Source organism: Aedes aegypti, chromosome 3 (assembly GCF_002204515.2).
Source record: "Aedes aegypti strain LVP_AGWG chromosome 3, AaegL5.0 Primary Assembly, whole genome shotgun sequence".
In the NCBI taxonomy this organism is placed as follows: domain Eukaryota; kingdom Metazoa; phylum Arthropoda; class Insecta; order Diptera; family Culicidae; genus Aedes; species Aedes aegypti.
Genome location: NC_035109.1, coordinates 75,196,862 through 75,213,462, shown reverse-complemented (window position 1 = coordinate 75,213,462; position 16,601 = coordinate 75,196,862). Strand labels below are relative to the sequence as shown.

The 16,601-nt window shown below is 38.2% G+C and overlaps 1 protein-coding gene across 2 annotated transcripts in view; it reads right to left on the bottom strand.

Moving 5' to 3' along the window:
* LOC5564266 (MFS-type transporter SLC18B1) overlaps positions 1–16,601 on the bottom strand; it is a 30,383-nt gene that overhangs the window by 6,756 nt on the left and 7,026 nt on the right. For both annotated transcript variants that reach the window (XM_021851107.1, XM_021851108.1), the window contains exons 2-5: positions 1,644–1,961; positions 1,254–1,584; positions 1,021–1,186; positions 865–960 (exon numbers count right to left, since the gene is read on the bottom strand). In XM_021851107.1, coding sequence (XP_021706799.1) covers positions 865–960; positions 1,021–1,186; positions 1,254–1,584; positions 1,644–1,961 — 911 coding nt within the window. The remainder of the gene's footprint in view (positions 1–864; positions 961–1,020; positions 1,187–1,253; positions 1,585–1,643; positions 1,962–16,601) is intronic.

Genomic DNA, 16,601 nt, shown 5'->3' with positions numbered 1-16,601 from the left:
TTGTTTTGTGTGTTGCTACTCAAACTAAAACATGAAAAAAATCAGCACAGGAAGATGGTACTATAGGTGATATATGTAATTTAGTTCTAACTTTTGTTTTATTTTAGGATGAAATCTACAGGAGATAGAACCGTAGAAGGTTCCTATGAAATACTAGCCCGTAAAATACTGCGCCGTAAAGTATTAGAAAGAAATGGATGTGCATGAATTCTACCGCAATTTCGCATGAGATGATACGTCTACGAACATAGTGCTGAGACTCATTATGATAGGGCAAAGTAAATTGAGCCGCGAATGTATTGCTGAAAAATATGACTCCTACAGCTGCAATCTACTTATACAAATTGTACTTTTAAGTGTTGGCTGCAGATTTCTACCAGCAGACTGATAACTTGACTAGCTTCACAATATTGAGTGCTTTGTACTCACTTACAGCATTTGATTGAACCCGTTTGACGTCATCCATCTTCCCCTCAATGTTTCGATTTTACACTTTACTAATACAAGCACACAACGACTCTCTCATCACCTCTTCTTTATCACATTGGTTCAACAGAAGACCCAACTCTACTGGGAAGACCTTGAAGAGATTTCTCAGCAGCTAACTTTTTACGTAATTAATTGAACTTTGGTTCATACTTGTTTCGCTTATATCACTGAAAAGAATGTTGTTAAGCCAAAAAGTAAACTTCGATGAACTGACAAATTAAAGATAAGATATGGTATGTGCATACGATGTACGAATGCAAAAATGGTCAACTGACAAAGAAATCTCCCAGTTAATAACTCGGGATATACTCATAAGAAGCTGAGATGTTCTGTCCCAATTGGACCATAATGCCAAAAGAAGAAAACAATACTCACATTGATGTTCTAAGCGCATCCGTGAATCCTGATACTAGAACCGCAGCTATGCCAAGGCCGTGAAGTACTAGCCCAATGATCACCACGTCGAGAGTGCTGTATAATAAATGAATCTAGTGAATCGCTATTTTCAAAACATACATTCACACTACTTACGTCTCTATCGGTAAAAACGATGCTGGTCCAACCATAAGGAATCCCGCCACAACCAAGAAGCAACCCATAGTAGAGCACACCTTGGGGCTCAGGAATTTGTCCACCATCCAACCGAAGATCGGTGCCGTAAGTGCATAGATTCCACCGTTGATCACGAATACAACTCCTGTCGGAAAGACATTTAGGTATCAGATCATACTATTTCCTTAGTTGGATGACCTTCATCTACTGACCTAACAGAATTGGTCCCAGCTCAAACTGTCGCAAGTGAGGTTCCAGTGTCGCACTGAGGAATCCAATGGAAGCACTGGTAGCGCAGATCGCTAGCGAGCTTACCAGGACTCCCGGGATCTTTAGAACGCTCCACATGGAAGTTCGTTTGTCATTTTCTTCGAAGGCTTCGTTCGCGTGTTTGGGTAGAATGCACAGCGTTAGGATTGCGGTGACGAACAGGGCCGACCCGAGCACCACAAACGGCAGATAGTATCCACCCACGGAGTAGAGGGCTCCGCCAACCATGGGACCTACGATCAGTCCCAGCCCGAAGCAGGTTTCCAAGGATGCCTGCGAAATAGGAGTGGGTTCGAATTATTCTGATTTAATGTAACACCAGGGATACTTACGAATGTGGTGGCCACATTGTTCGGGAACTCTTTGGCGATGATGGCGAAAGAAGCTGTGAGGAACGCCGCATTACCCAAGGCTTCCACGATTCGAATGATGAAGGCACATGTGATGAAGGGGATGTGATCCGGTATCCGATCCAGCAGACCAAACAAGATGGCCGACGTGCCGGTGGTGAAGATTCCGCTGTTGAATAATACTTTTGGTCCAATCCGGTTGATGCACTGACCGTAGATTGGTGAAATTATGAACACTACCAATTCGAAAATTCCAAATACTAGACCGTACTCTGTGGCCGTTGCACCTTTCCGTTCCGCCTGAAATGTGTAGGAAAAATAAAAGCTTTATCAGGAAACAAGACTCGAACCATAATTAACCCTTCTATCCCCTATCTCCGTTTCTATTTCTAGCTCAATACGTTTGCACGCGTGATTGTTGCCTTAACAACGTAAGCAGCACAGCGCCAGGATCGAATTTCACATCTCGCTCGTGGGGAGCATTGGGAACACGCTAAAAGTGATTCACACTTGATTCAGTTACTTCAAAAAATAATGTTTAGCCCTTGGTAAGTGCTTAGATTGATTAAACTCTATTCAAGAAACATTGGTTCCGTCCCTTAAAACTACAACTAAATTATTTCAAATTTATTTTGAGGTTCCCCGGAACGACATTCCCCAGAACGCCATTCTCCAGAATGGGACATTCCCCAGAAAAAAACAAAAGATTTTTGGGGTGTTAAAATCCAGTTAAATGGTAAATAGTGAACGCATTTAACTGGAAAATTCGAGGAAAACCAAATTATAGTTTTTATAGGTAAAACATTTTCGTATTTGTTTTTAACGACAGGTTTGTTGCAGTTTTTTATTCATTGACCGGAGAATTTTTAAAATAAAAATTCTAGAAATTAATCAAATACAGCGCCACATATGGTCGGAAATGTTATTCGAACCGTTGGGACAATTTTTATATATTTTTGACGATCTCCTTACAAACTTCAAGCTCGTTTAGCCCTTCTTTAGAGTTGTTGGACTCTGTTCAAATGTTTACAATATTTTATTATAGTCTGATTAATATGGGTCACCCTAGTACACACAGACTACGATATTTTGTAGCTATTTAGTTTTGCTATAAAAGGAAATTACCATAGACAAGAGATTTTTTCTAGTGTAATTGTGTTCCGTTAATCTACATAATTTCGAAGACAATAAACCTAGGAAGAACAGCATATACAGCCCAATAAGTTCAGTTTCTTGTAGTTATTTAAGCAACAGAAACTTTGAGTGTAATCAAATATGTTTCTTTCTGATCAAATAACATCACTGTTACAGTCAAATTTATTAATAACAACTACATGTCATTGCTTTGCAACTCGACTTATGGGCATACACTTATGCAAAATAAGTTTTTTCAATGTTTATTTTTGGTAAAATAAATTTTAAGTGTTTTCTTCATTTTCGATTACATCCCAAAGATGGTCACTGAATTTCTACAAGTAAATTCATGTCAAAAAAAAAATCTATGCCATTGCTCTATATGTTGATTTTAAGCCAAAGAGGTTGAAATTCTAGGGTTTTTGGTAAATTTCTGGTAAAAAATGTTTATGTGTAATCCAAAATAACTATGTCTGCCCAAATGTGTTCGCTGGACATGTACAAGCAAATTTATACTGAAAAAGCTAGATATTATCCCTATGAATTTTGTTTTACATGCAAACAGATTGGAAACCTTAAGTGCCTTGTAGTTTTTTTTAAGTAAAACAAATTTTGAGTGCTATCAATAATTCATATTTCTATCCAAAAATGTTCACTGGACCACTTTAGTCAAATTGATGTCAACGAAACTACGTGTCATCGCTTTGGATTTTGTTTGATAAGCAAACAGTTTCAAATAACGAGTATTTAGTGTTATTTTTTAGTAAAACTTATTTTGAGTGTAACCATAAAACTCTATTTCTGATAAAACGATTTCATTGCATTTCTACAATAACTTTCATGTCTTAAAAACTATATGTTGTTGCTTTAAATTTATTTTTATTTTTGAATGTTTTTTTCCAAAATGGTTTGAGTAGACGCATTTATTCCAAAACAATTAAAATTTAAGATGATCTTGAATGATGCTTGGTTCCATTTCTGAAAAAAAAGTTCGGAATCGCTTCGAAAACAACAGCGATATGCATTGTCAAAGCTGAACTTCCGAGTTATTCAGGGAATTGGATGTGCAGGTTTAATGTGTATTTCATTATGCTGTAGTGTCACCCGAAATATAATGACAACTGAGTGGAAGATATCAGATGTATGACCAAGTTCTCCAAACATGATATCATTATATTTTGTATCGTTTATTTGTTAAGTATGAGAATGAGTTAACGGATTAAGCATGAGAATGAGCAGAGCTTGCCGAAAAGGCCCTGAAAAGGTTACAAAGCAAGCAGCGGCTGACAAGCTTAGGACTCCGAAGGTTCGAGGTGACAAACCTATGAAGAAGCGAGACAGAGAGTCACCAGGAGAAGAGGAAGTCCCAAAAAAGCAGCGCAACGAGCATGGAAAAGATGTGCCGGACGGAAAAGGACAAGAACAATGACTTTTTTGGGATCGCTCTCGAAAACACAGTGAGAAGCGTGTGAGGAGGGAGCGGAAAGTGAAGGGGGGAGGTACTCAAAGGTAAGTTCATTCTACTCAATTCAAGAATTTCATGCGTTGACCTCATCTTGATATGATGGGCATGATCGGCTATGTTCTATTAATTCAACCAATATGAATCTAACTCAGATTTGTTTTGCTCTTCACTCTATGATAATAATAGAAGGAGCGAATGCAGGAGGCAGTGAAAGGTAACACAAGAATAAATTAGAAAATACTCAAATGAGGAATTTTCATTTTATTTTTCGTGCTAAAGACGGGCTGTTTTTCGTCTTCTTTTTCCATGACACTCAACATTGATGTGTCGATATAGTTGTATCATGTCAAGGCTGTGCATCGTTTTGATTTTGTATTGGATTTTGACTTCTCCTGCTCTTACAGGCCTTTACACGAGACGTTTCAAATTAGCTGATCTTGTAGCACTTTGACTTGACTTTTATGGAAATGACAGCCCAGTGTACGCACTGATCATCCACCGATGTAAACAAATGCAAACACGATCCAACATTGAAAGGCCTATTATGGAAGAGTGAAAGAGAGAGGAAGATTTTTTTTCGTGCAAAGTGTTAACCCAGACAACCAAAATGTACGCACAATGAAATCAACTGGAGGCTTTGTATGTGCAAAATTTCACTTATAAGATGTCGCGAAAAGGCCTTCTACGTACAAAAGTGGAGGCGATATGCTTGCATATATTATGTGATGATCAATAACATACAGTGCGAGTATATAAATATTCTACCGAACTAACCTGTAATCTCATGCGACTTAACTTATGATAACAAATGTTGATTTGACAGCTGCTACGGATTGATTCGACTTACTTTGTACGAGTGTACGGGACGGAACAAAATGTACAAATGAACTCAGAAAAAGAGTGTTTTATACGAGGAAACTCATCAATTTGACGAGTTAATCCACGGTGTTTTGCGGGTTTGATGTAATTAGTATGAATTGTCTGGGAAGATTTGAATTCTGTCATACTGAAGTTAAAGACAATATAATAGAGAGCGTTTGTAATTGATTTGAGATTTTACCATGTTTAGCCTTGATTGCCGAAACAATGATATATCTTTTCAGAAGTTTGTGAGCATGTTTAGCGAAAGAAATCGGCACTAAATTTACAATATGGATCCGGCAGTATTTAACAAAAACAATGTTTCTTTCGACCCCCGAGCGTTGAAAATGATGTGTTAGTGTTTGCTCGAAAATTGATGCTGGAGGATAGTTTGGACGAATTAAAGTAGTGAAAGTAGATAGTTGTATTCGTACTGATATCCAAGATTCCCATGGATTGTTTCACAGGAAAATAGCAAACCAATGGTTACAGTTTTGTGATTATTGTAAAATATTAGCCTTTTTTTTCGAGGATACAAATAAATTGCGGTTATAGTAAATTATACGAAATGCAACGGTGAAATCATATGGTTTTTCCAAAAAACGTCCAATGTGTGAAAGTAAAAACAAAATAAGAACGTTTTTCCATAGGCGACTAAAAATACACTTATATCACAATAATGCAATTCAGATAGCTTTAAATGGATATACAGCGGGGATTTGCTGGTTGAAACACGACTGCCTTCCATTTAACGAATCCGACCCGTTAGTTGAAACGACTTTCAGCTGGTAAAAATGATCCAGACTAACGCATCTGGAGCGCAAATCGTTACGAAACGCACATATAATTACACATTTGTTCTATATATTAAGACTTCAATGCGACGGTAGTCAGACGTCAAAGTCAGTTTGACATCCTCTCCTGACATTCGAGTGCTTTTTAGTTGGCATTTTTTTCCGACCAGCGAACATCCAACTATCGAGTCCTTCCATGTAGCGGACCGCCAACGAGCGAATCGCCACTGTAGTCCATTTAATGAGACGTTTTTGAACAGCTGATCGCTTATTGAATGAAATTTTGACAGGAGGCGATGTCGTAACGTATGAAAGTAACAGCAAAATCATCAGTGTTGCCGTTTCGTAAAATGAACTATGAAACAATCCAATTGTAGTAGTGCGATGTTTACTGAATTTTCTTTGTTTGCTGTGTGGAAGGTAACATTAACAGAAAAGCTTACGAGTACTCACTTCGCTGTTGGACCAATGTCGAAAAAGCGCATGATATTTGATGAATTTGAATTAGCACATCCTACTTATTGGCAAAATATTATAACATTCAATCCGATTGAAATCTAGCTTTGAATTAAGTGAATCAAGTATACATAAATAAATCAATATCAAACAAACATCGATCATTTCAAGTAAATTGATCTGTCTAAAACAAATCATGTAATGGTGTTCGTGTCGCTTTGCTTGCTTTATTGTCCCAATGAAAGATAAGCGTGTTGATCGGGACGACCACGCAACGAGACTAATGGCATGTAGTTCGAGACGACCATGCTTCTAGAGGATGTTGTCTAAAGAAAAGGCAAGAGTGTTGATTGAAACGACCACACAAGGATATGAATGGCATGTAGTTCGAGATGACCATGCATTGATAGGATATTGTCTAAAGAAAAGACAAGCGTGTTGATAGAGATGACCAAGCAGGATGAAGAGCAGCATGTAGTTCGGGACGACCATGGGATTAAAATATTGAAACGAAAGACAAGACAAGGCAAGATATTGTCTAAAGAAAAAACGAAGTTGTTGACCGGATCGGCAAAGAATGGCTTTGACAGAAGCGAGTTGGTCGCAAAAATAATCAAGAATTTGAATAACACGTTGTTCACAAAAAACATGCTTTAGATAAATACGAAGGAGTAAATATGAGCTTATTGTAATAGCTGACGAAATTATCTAACATACAATTTTAATAGCGTTTTTTTTAAATATCGAGAACGTAGAGGTAATATTTTATTTTACTTTTAAATAGTATTAATGGCTTGTTATTCTATTTTTTCCTTTTATATTGAAACAAACTTAAAGAGAGCACAGTTTTTTTCTTACAGAGAAGGGGGAGGATGTGTGGTGTGTGCCAGTCTAGAATATGGACTAGTCTAAACCGCCGCTGACAGGCCAAGTTGATGCATACTCGCAACACATTTACATGCCTCAGCCAGTAAGCAGTAGATTCTCAAGGTGCTCGGTGATTGATTGTGGCTTTTCGAAGTTCCTCTACCAGAGAGCAAGAAACATAGAAGGCGAAAAGGACCGAAAGGTCGTATTCCAAGCAGCTAGAGCTGCTTTCAAACGCAAGATAACGTTTAGCAAGTCTAAGTGCTTCAAGGAACTGTGCCGAGCAGCTGACGCCAACCCCTGGGGGGACGCATATCGAGTGTCACTTAAAACGGCAATCCTTGCGTACCCGGATATGTTCCGGAAGGTGAAGCAGAAATGCCTGGACGAAGTCGTTTCCCCGATACATGGAAGAACCAGAAGCTGGTGCTTCTATCGAACCCAGGAAAACCACCCGGTTATTCATAATCCAAACTCTTGGAACGGGTCATGCTAAACAGGGTGGCTAAATGTGTGGAGAGCGAGAACGCACTACAATTCGCAGTTCGGATTCCGGAAGGGAGACGGTCGACGGTAGACACAATTCAGACAGTCCTGGAGAGGGCAGTGGAGGCATCGAATCAAAAACGAAGAGGAAATCGCTACTGCGCCGTAGTTAGGATAGAGTAGTTGGGAGGCCATCGCCACAGTGCTGCATAGAATGCGGATTCCTGACTATATTTGCCGTATTCTGCAGAACTACTTTGAGAATCAGGTGTTGATGTATGCAACCGACGTCGGCCGAAAGGAGTTATGAGTAATGGCGGGAGTTCCACAAGAGTCCATACGCTGTGGAATGGGAGTGGGACTCCGTATCCTATCACTGGAGTTGCCAATGGGCATCGAGATCGTCGACTTTGATGATGACGTCATTATAACACCAATAGGCAACACACTGGAGGAATTTGAAGTGCTAGCCACGGAGTCAAGCTGAAGATAGCCCACCACAAAACGGAGGTGCTACTAGTCAGTAATCGCAAAGCGGTTCAACATGTTTAAATTACCATCGAGGGACATTCATAGCATCACAGCGGTCGCTCAGACACCCGGGCGTGATAATAGACGATCGGCTAAACTTCAACAATCACGTCGACTATGCATGTGAGAAGGCAGCAATGGCGACCAACGCACTCACAAGGGTCATGCCGAAACGCTCATGGTTCGAGAAGCAGTTGGAGGCGTCTCACTAGCCAGAAGCGTCGATACTGAGATACGGAGTTCCGGCCTGGGGTGCAGCACTGCGAATCAATAGTAATCGGCATAAGCTCAACAACGTTCCGGATCATTGCAATGAGAGTAGCAAGCGTATACAGAACAATATCGTCGGAGGCAGTATGTGTGATCACCGGGATGTTTCCGATGTGGATCATCCTGGGAGAAGACATCGAGCGATATCAGCGGAGAGGCACTACGCAGGTGAGGAAATTGACACACGACTGGTAGATTGCGCTGAGTGCAAGAGCACATAGCGGGAAAACGTCAAGTCAAGAAGTGCAGATGCACAGCAAGAAGAAGTGCAGTCAAAAATCTTGGTTTGAAATCTGAAAAAAATAAAAAAAAAATTTGGAGGAATATTTATAGAAACACTTTTTTTCCTAGGTGAATCCATTGCCCAACCGTTGTGAATGAATTTATTTTGAGTGTTATAAGTGCTACTGACAAGAATTAGAGCAGAATTCTCAATAATCCTGATAATTTGATAATACTAATAATATTTGCGGATTTCCTGCAAGATCCTTTGTTGATTATTAACGAAATCCTTTTAACAATTTCAAGTAACATCTTCGAGAAAAGCGATATTTTTGATTCGATTTCAATAAATCTCAGAAATCTTAGCGCAATTTTATATATAAATACTGCAATTTTGTTTTCGGCCAGCCATTCTTTTCTGACTACGCCCATGATTATTTTACTTTTGACCGCAGTTGAAAGTTTGTCTCCAAATCCTATATTTAACAAATCATCAAATGTGTTGAGCATGAGCATAGATCACCGTGCAATTTGTAGTTGCTACTCCGCGATTGACCAGAACAATCGAAGTCACACAGGGAATTATTAAAATATTAAAAGTCAATATCGGCGCCGGCCACGTCCTTACGGTCATCGGGAAAGGGAAGGAATATTAGTTAGACAACCGTTTTCGCTAGAGACCGAGTATACCTCTGCATCTTCACAATTGTCATGGATAGGATATTGGGTTAGTGAAATAAGGTAAAAATCTGGGTGTCACCAATGGTTTGAGATGCGATCCATGATATAATCACGCCTAATCGGAATCGTGTAATAATTCGATTATATTAATCGAATTATTTCGCGATTATATTGTACGCCGAACAAGTGTTCATCACTCGCCCACGCAGGAGCAAGCGACGCGATCAATAGATCAAACACTAGGTACTAACGATCCGCGGTGCTTTTTCATTTCACTACGCGAACAACGCGCAACATGTTTGGTCCTGCCCTCATCGCCCGCCCCCGCAGGAGCAAGCGTCAAGGTCAGAGGATCAAACACAACTCTTAACAAATCATCAGATGTGTTTCCCAAAAACCAATAGAATGACATGGAATGGACAAAATATTTTGGTCACATGTCTGCATGAAAACTACCCATAGTGAGTTCTAAACAACGGCTAGAAATAAACTTGTTCAAATAATACTTGAATATTTATTCATTCTTCACATAATATAGCAATAATTTCATTATTACTTTAAATCTCAGAGATACACTAAGTCACCTCCAGATTTTTCTAAGCTACCTTATTTGATGTACCCCTTTCGCTGTGTGAACCAATTTTAGCGTGACGACACGCGCACAAAACCGATCCCGAGTCAGGGCTCGATGACCAAGGTCATTTTGCGTGATCACAGCTCTTTCCAGCACTATCAACACCAGCTGGAACGTGAACATCTCCTTCCGATTCGTCGTAAACTGGAAGCCGGTTTTCCGATTTCTGCTGACTGGGCTTATAGATAGGTAATACCAGACTAGTGCAGATGCGGATCTAATCTAAGTCTCATCTGATGCAATGGGGAATCTAGGCGATTAGGTTTATGACGTTCATTCAACGGTCATTACCGTTTGATTAGTTTTGGCGGCTCGGTACAAGTTCAGGGCGATAAGGATTCGCCTAACCCATGGCAGACGAGACGTGTAAGCGAATTGAAAAGAAACTATGATGCGAGTTATGACTTTAATTCATCCGGTCTCACTATCTCCATGGTTAGAAATGCCATCAATGGACGCTACCTTGGTTTTGAACTGAAAGAGGTTAAATGTACAAGCACATGTTCTAGTCAATTGTTTTTTCTTCGGTCTGGGTTCTAAGCGTATCATGGTCAATGATTGTATTTTTTTTTTGGGTTGAGAAGGATTGTGATTAGGTACGCAATGTGCTGTACGTAATCAGGGCTAGCAAAATTGCCAAGGTAGTTGCTATTCAATTTCTGTCACGTTGAATCATTAGTAATTTCGATCTGAATTTCTATTAAAAGTCAGTGAATTAAATTTTTAGTAGCGTTTTGGCATCCTAGAACATGTTTGAAAAAAATCATTGAAAAAGACGGAAAATGTTCTTTTAGGATATGTACAATCGCTGTAGAAGAAGTTCTTCTTCTTGGCGTTACGTCCTAACTGGGACAGAGCCTGCTTTTCAGCTTCAGTGTTCCACAGTTATTAACACTTCAGTCGTCGCGCTGTTGTATTTTGTTCAACACAGCTGAAAAAACCTTGCTTTTCGTTCACAGCAGCAGCGTAGTGGTTCTGATGGTGGCAAACCACGCGACGACTGGAAGGTTAACTGAGAGCTTTTTTGCCAAAGTTGCCATTCTTGCATTCGTATATCGTTTGGCAAGTACGATATTACTCTATGCACAGGGAAGTCAAGGAAATTTCCATTACGAAAAGATCGTGGACTGACAGGGAATCGATCCCAGACACCCACTCCGTTAAGGAAGGCCCCGCAGCTAAACGTAACATGGTCAATGATTCTGTTTTTGGATGAGATGGATTGTGACTAGGTACCTACGCAATGTTCTGTACGCAATCAGTACTACCGAATCAGTAGAAGAAGCCTCATAAGGATAAAACGTCGAAGGGAAATAATAAGGAGGAAACGAGAATTTCTTGGAGGAATGAGTATTTTTCCGAAAGATTCAACAGTTTCCTACAGTGCCTAATCGATTTTGGAAATTAGGCGTGATTTTTTTTATCATTTTTATCTAAGTATTAGAAAATATATGGCGATTATTACGAATGATTTGAAAAATATCTTGGAGCCTTCTTTATTTTGACTCAAAAGCAGAGACATCATGAACTGACTATATGCATAATCTGAAAAGCACACTTGATGCACAGACAAACAGACGTAACACTCTCACATTGTCCATCGATCACCTTTTAAACGGTCGATTCAAAAATATGGTAGATGGCCAATCCGCCACCCGCAGCTCTCGCATCGGTTTTGTTCATTTTTGACGTTAACACACTACTGCCATCTGTTGGCTCGTCGGCCAAACACACCGATTTTATCATTGGGCGTATATGTCCTAGTGACTTTGATTTTAATCGAGATTTTTGTCTTTTGTCTGTGCTTGATGAACAAGCGTGGTATTACTTTGAGTGGCCATTTTCGATTGTTCTAACTTGCAAATGTGTAGCTTTAAATCAATACCATATTGAAGGTAGCGAATTTCGAATACAAGTGCAGTGGAGGATCCTTTTGGGTTTTTTTCTGGAATTTCTGAGCATAGAGTGCAATTATGATTACCACACGACATATGTGAGAAAGTGAACGTTCTCATAAATTATTACGCTAAAATAAGTGTTATCTCAGATTGAATGTAATGTCAGGGATGCTTAATTTGCTATATAATTCAAACTTTCTGAGTACACGTAAATAAAATCGTCCCGGAAAATACGAACATCAAGTCACGAGTTCCAGTACAGGCTGTTTTTTGCTTTACGAATATACACTAGACTGATGCAAATTTTAAAGTTTTTGCTACCCTATGCTTAAACAATGTCAATTATGATGAAAATGATCCTTATCTGACTTACCTGAGTTACCTCAGGGATCCCAGACAACCAAAATGTACGTATAACGAAATCACCTGGAGGCTTTGTATGTGCAACATTTCACTTATAAGATGTCGCGAAAAGGCCTTCTAAGTACAAAAGTGGAGGCGATATGCGTGCATATATTATGTGATGAATAATAACATACAATGCGAGAGTATAAATATTCTACCGAACTAACCTGTGATCTTATGCGACTTAACTTATGATAACAAATGTTGATTTGACAGCTGCTACGGATTGATTCGACTTATTTTGTACGAGTGTACGGGACGAAACAAAATGTACAAGTGAACTCAGAAAAGAAGTGTTTTATGCGAGGAAGCTCATCAATCTGACGAGTTTATCCACGGTGTTTTGCGGGTTTGATGTAATTAGTATGAATAAACGAGTTGTAACGTGAACTTTCATGCGATTTCTGGTTGTCTGGGATGTCAAAAATCTTTGTTTGCGGATGACACAGGCCTCTCCGCCAAAGGACGAAGCCTGCGTGTCATCTGTAGTCGATTGCAAAAAAGTTTGGATATTTTTTCTTCATACTTGCAAATGCAAATGCTTCCAAAACTCAACTAATAATGCAAAATGCTTCCAAAACTCAACTAATAATATTCCCACATAAACCAAAAGCTCTTTATTTGAAACCTTCAAGTAGACATGTTGTCACGATGAGAGGGGTTCCAATAAATTGGTCAGATGAAGTTAAGTATCTAGGGCTCATGCTAGATAAGAATTTAACTTTCAAAAATCACATTGAGGGCATTCAAGCCAAATGTAACAAATACGTAAAATGTCTCTATCCCCTTATTAATAGAAAATCAAAACTTTGTCTTAAGAACAAGCTTTTAATATTCAAACAAATTTTCAGGCCAGCCATTTTGTATGCTGTACCAATATGGACTAGCTGTTGTAATACCAGGAAGAAAGCTCTGCAGAAAATTCAAAATAAAATTTTGAAAATGATTCTGAGGCTTCCTCCCTGGTATAGTACCAATGAGTTACATAGAATATCCAATGTTGAAACATTGGAACAAATGTCAAATAAAATAATTAATAATTTCAGGCAAAAATCGTTACAATCTTCTATTGTCACGATTAATGCGTAATATGTTTAGGTTAAGTTAGGTTAAGTATATTCAAAGCCTTTTTTTTCTCTTATAAGCAGGTGAAATCAACTCACCTGTAAAAAATCTGAACTGCTACGGCAAATGAAATGTAATATGTTATTAACAAAATGTTAATAAAATCTTAGATTTGTTTTACCAAATTAGGATGATAGTGTTGTCTAATAACACAGAACACCTAGATATAAGAAATAATGAATGTAATGTTTGGAATAATACTAATACAAAAAAAAACTAAAGCGCAAAAATATGCCTGGGCTATGAAAATGATCCTCCCAAAATTTGGAGTGATTCAGAAGAAGTTTGGATGTGCACACGCTATTTGAAGTTTACATGGAAATTACTATGGAAAAGGCAAATTATTTGTGTTCAATCCTCTAACTGCTCGTCATAATAATACATGGAAAAGTGAACACACTCATCTCATGTGAAAATTTCCCAGCTACAACTTTGCCGAAGACCACATTTCGATGGGACGTAAGGATAATTTGTTATTTTTGATAACAAAGTGTAAATCATGCTGAGATAATCATTCAATTACTTTCAGAGCAACACTGCTTTTTTGCTGTAGAACATAGTAGCCTGAATTACTTTGATCTATTCTTTCCGCCAGGAGCACCACTGTTGCCTGCCGAACAGTTGGTGGAGCATGCTTCATGCAAACCATAACAATTTATCCTGATGTCCGATCAAAAAGTGTTCTTCGGCAAAGTTGTAGCTGGGAGGATTTCACGTTAGAAGAATTTGTTCACTTTTCTATAAAATATCATGACGAAGAAATAGAGGGCTGAACACAAAAGATTGGCATTTTCCATAGTAATCTCCATATAAACTTCAAATGGCGTGTGCACAGTCAAATTTCTTCCGAATCACTTCAAACATTGGGAGGATGCTATTTACCATAATCAAAATCGTTTAAGCATAGGGGAGCGAACATTTCAAAATTTGCATCACTCTAATATACACCATGAATAAACATCATGGAATCGGGAACAATGTTTCACAAAAGATTCGTAACGCCTACGATTCTGATTACTGACAGCGTACTGATCATGGATTCGTGATTTTTGTTCTGCTAATCGAGAACATTATTCTTGGAAACAGGAACATTGTTCCACACTTGTTCCGGAAGCCGTGATTTTTATCACAACTTACAAGAACCTACTTTCTGGAGATGAGTTCAATTTTCAGAGCTAAAATGGATGTTTCGACCTGAATATAAATTTTTAGCAGCAGGGGATTTTTTTATTTCCGTACGGGTTTGGGCCTATGGGGCCCAGATAGCCGTTGCGGTAAACGCGCAGCTATTCAGCAATACCAAACTGAGGGTCGTGGGTTCGAATCCCACCGGTCGAGGATCTTTTCGGGTTGGGAATTTTCTCGACTTTCCTGGGCATAAAGTATCATCGTACCTGCCACACGATATACGCTTGCAAAAATGGTTATTAGCATAGTAAGCTCTCAGTTAATAACTGTGGAAGTGCTCATAAGCAGTGCTGGGAATGGTAATAGTAGTAGGCTTGAATTTTCGCGAAAATCACGTGGCTCTCCAGTACAGTAGTTCAAAAACGTCAATCTCATCAAGTAGCCTATGTTGGGTGCACGAATTTTCTAAATCATGAGTGTCATTGAAGGCTCTAAATGCGGGAAATGCAGCGGGAAGTAGAACATTTTTCTACAGTAATTCTGGGTTGCCCTTAGCAACGGGTGTTTTGCTATTTTCAAGGCTTTTCGCCTACAGCAGCGATGGGCGTGAGTTTCACTGGCTTCGCTGACTGTGATTGGCTTGGCTTGGCTACTGTAGAGTGAATTTCAAGATTTTTCCCAACCCTGCTCATAAGAACACTAAGCTGAGAAACAGGCTCTGTCCCATTGGGGACGTAACGCCAGAAACAAGAAGAAAGAAGAAGACGGGTTTGGGCCGAAAGGTCTCAGATTTTTATGAAACTTTTTCCACAGGCAGGGCTCATCAATATATGAATAAAAAAAAATTGAGAAAAATTCAGAGTCGCCTATTTTCCCGGAAAACTCAGTTGGAAATTTTTTGTTTTCCCCTGACACTACTTACTTTGAAAAATCATAACTCAAGAACGAATCATCATAAAAACAAAGTTTGTTTTATGAAAATGAAAGGAATAAAAAAAATATTAACTGGAAAAAGTTTTCCACCGTTGAGAAACGTAAAGAAAAGCCGGAAAAACTATGCTCCAACTCGTGGAAAATTTTCAAAAAAATATTTTTGAGAAGATAATTTTATAAACTTCAATCGCTAAAATTTTTGAAATGTACTTTTTTTTTCGTTTTTGAGTTATGGCCAATTGTGTAAAAAATGTGCAAATGTGCCATTTTGAGCCCTTTCTTTGAAAAGTCATAACTCAAGAAAGAAGCATCGTAGAAACAAAGTTTTTTTTTATAAAAATGAAAGCAAATTTCCTCATGAATAACAAAAAATATTAATTGGAAACAGTTTTCCACAAAATTTTCCACCATTGAGAAAATTCGTAAAGAAAAGCCGGAAAAACTATGTTCCAATTAGTGGAAAACTTTCAAAAATATATTTTTGAGAAGGTAATTTCATTCGCTGAAATTTTTTAAATGTACTTTTTATTCGTGTTTGAGTTATGGCCAATTTTGTGGAAAATTACCATTCTTTGAAAACCCATATTTCAATCGAAGCATCGGAAAAACAAAGATTTTTTATCAAAGCGATTGCAAATTTTCTAAAACATCTGAAAAAAAGTTATGGGATTGGTTTTAATGAAGTATAAGTCGTAATGGATGATATTTTTCATAAAAAATTACACCGCTAATAAAAACTGAAAAAACTGTTTCTGCCTTAATTTTTCATTACACTGAAAAGGGATTCTTTCTTTTCTATGGAACAAATAAGATTATTATTATTTTTTAAATTTTATTTATTCAATTATTCAGTTTATAACTTACATTTTCATCTTAATACTATCTATTTTTTCAACCGGGAAGATTGTCTTTGGTTGATAACACCAGAAGATTTTCGTTTCCTTGTATTATTAAGAACAAAGCATGCTGTATTTTCTTGGTTTTCATGTGCATCTGAGAATTCACTAGCAAAAATGCTTCGTTCATCTTTTGGTATAAATGAATGATATT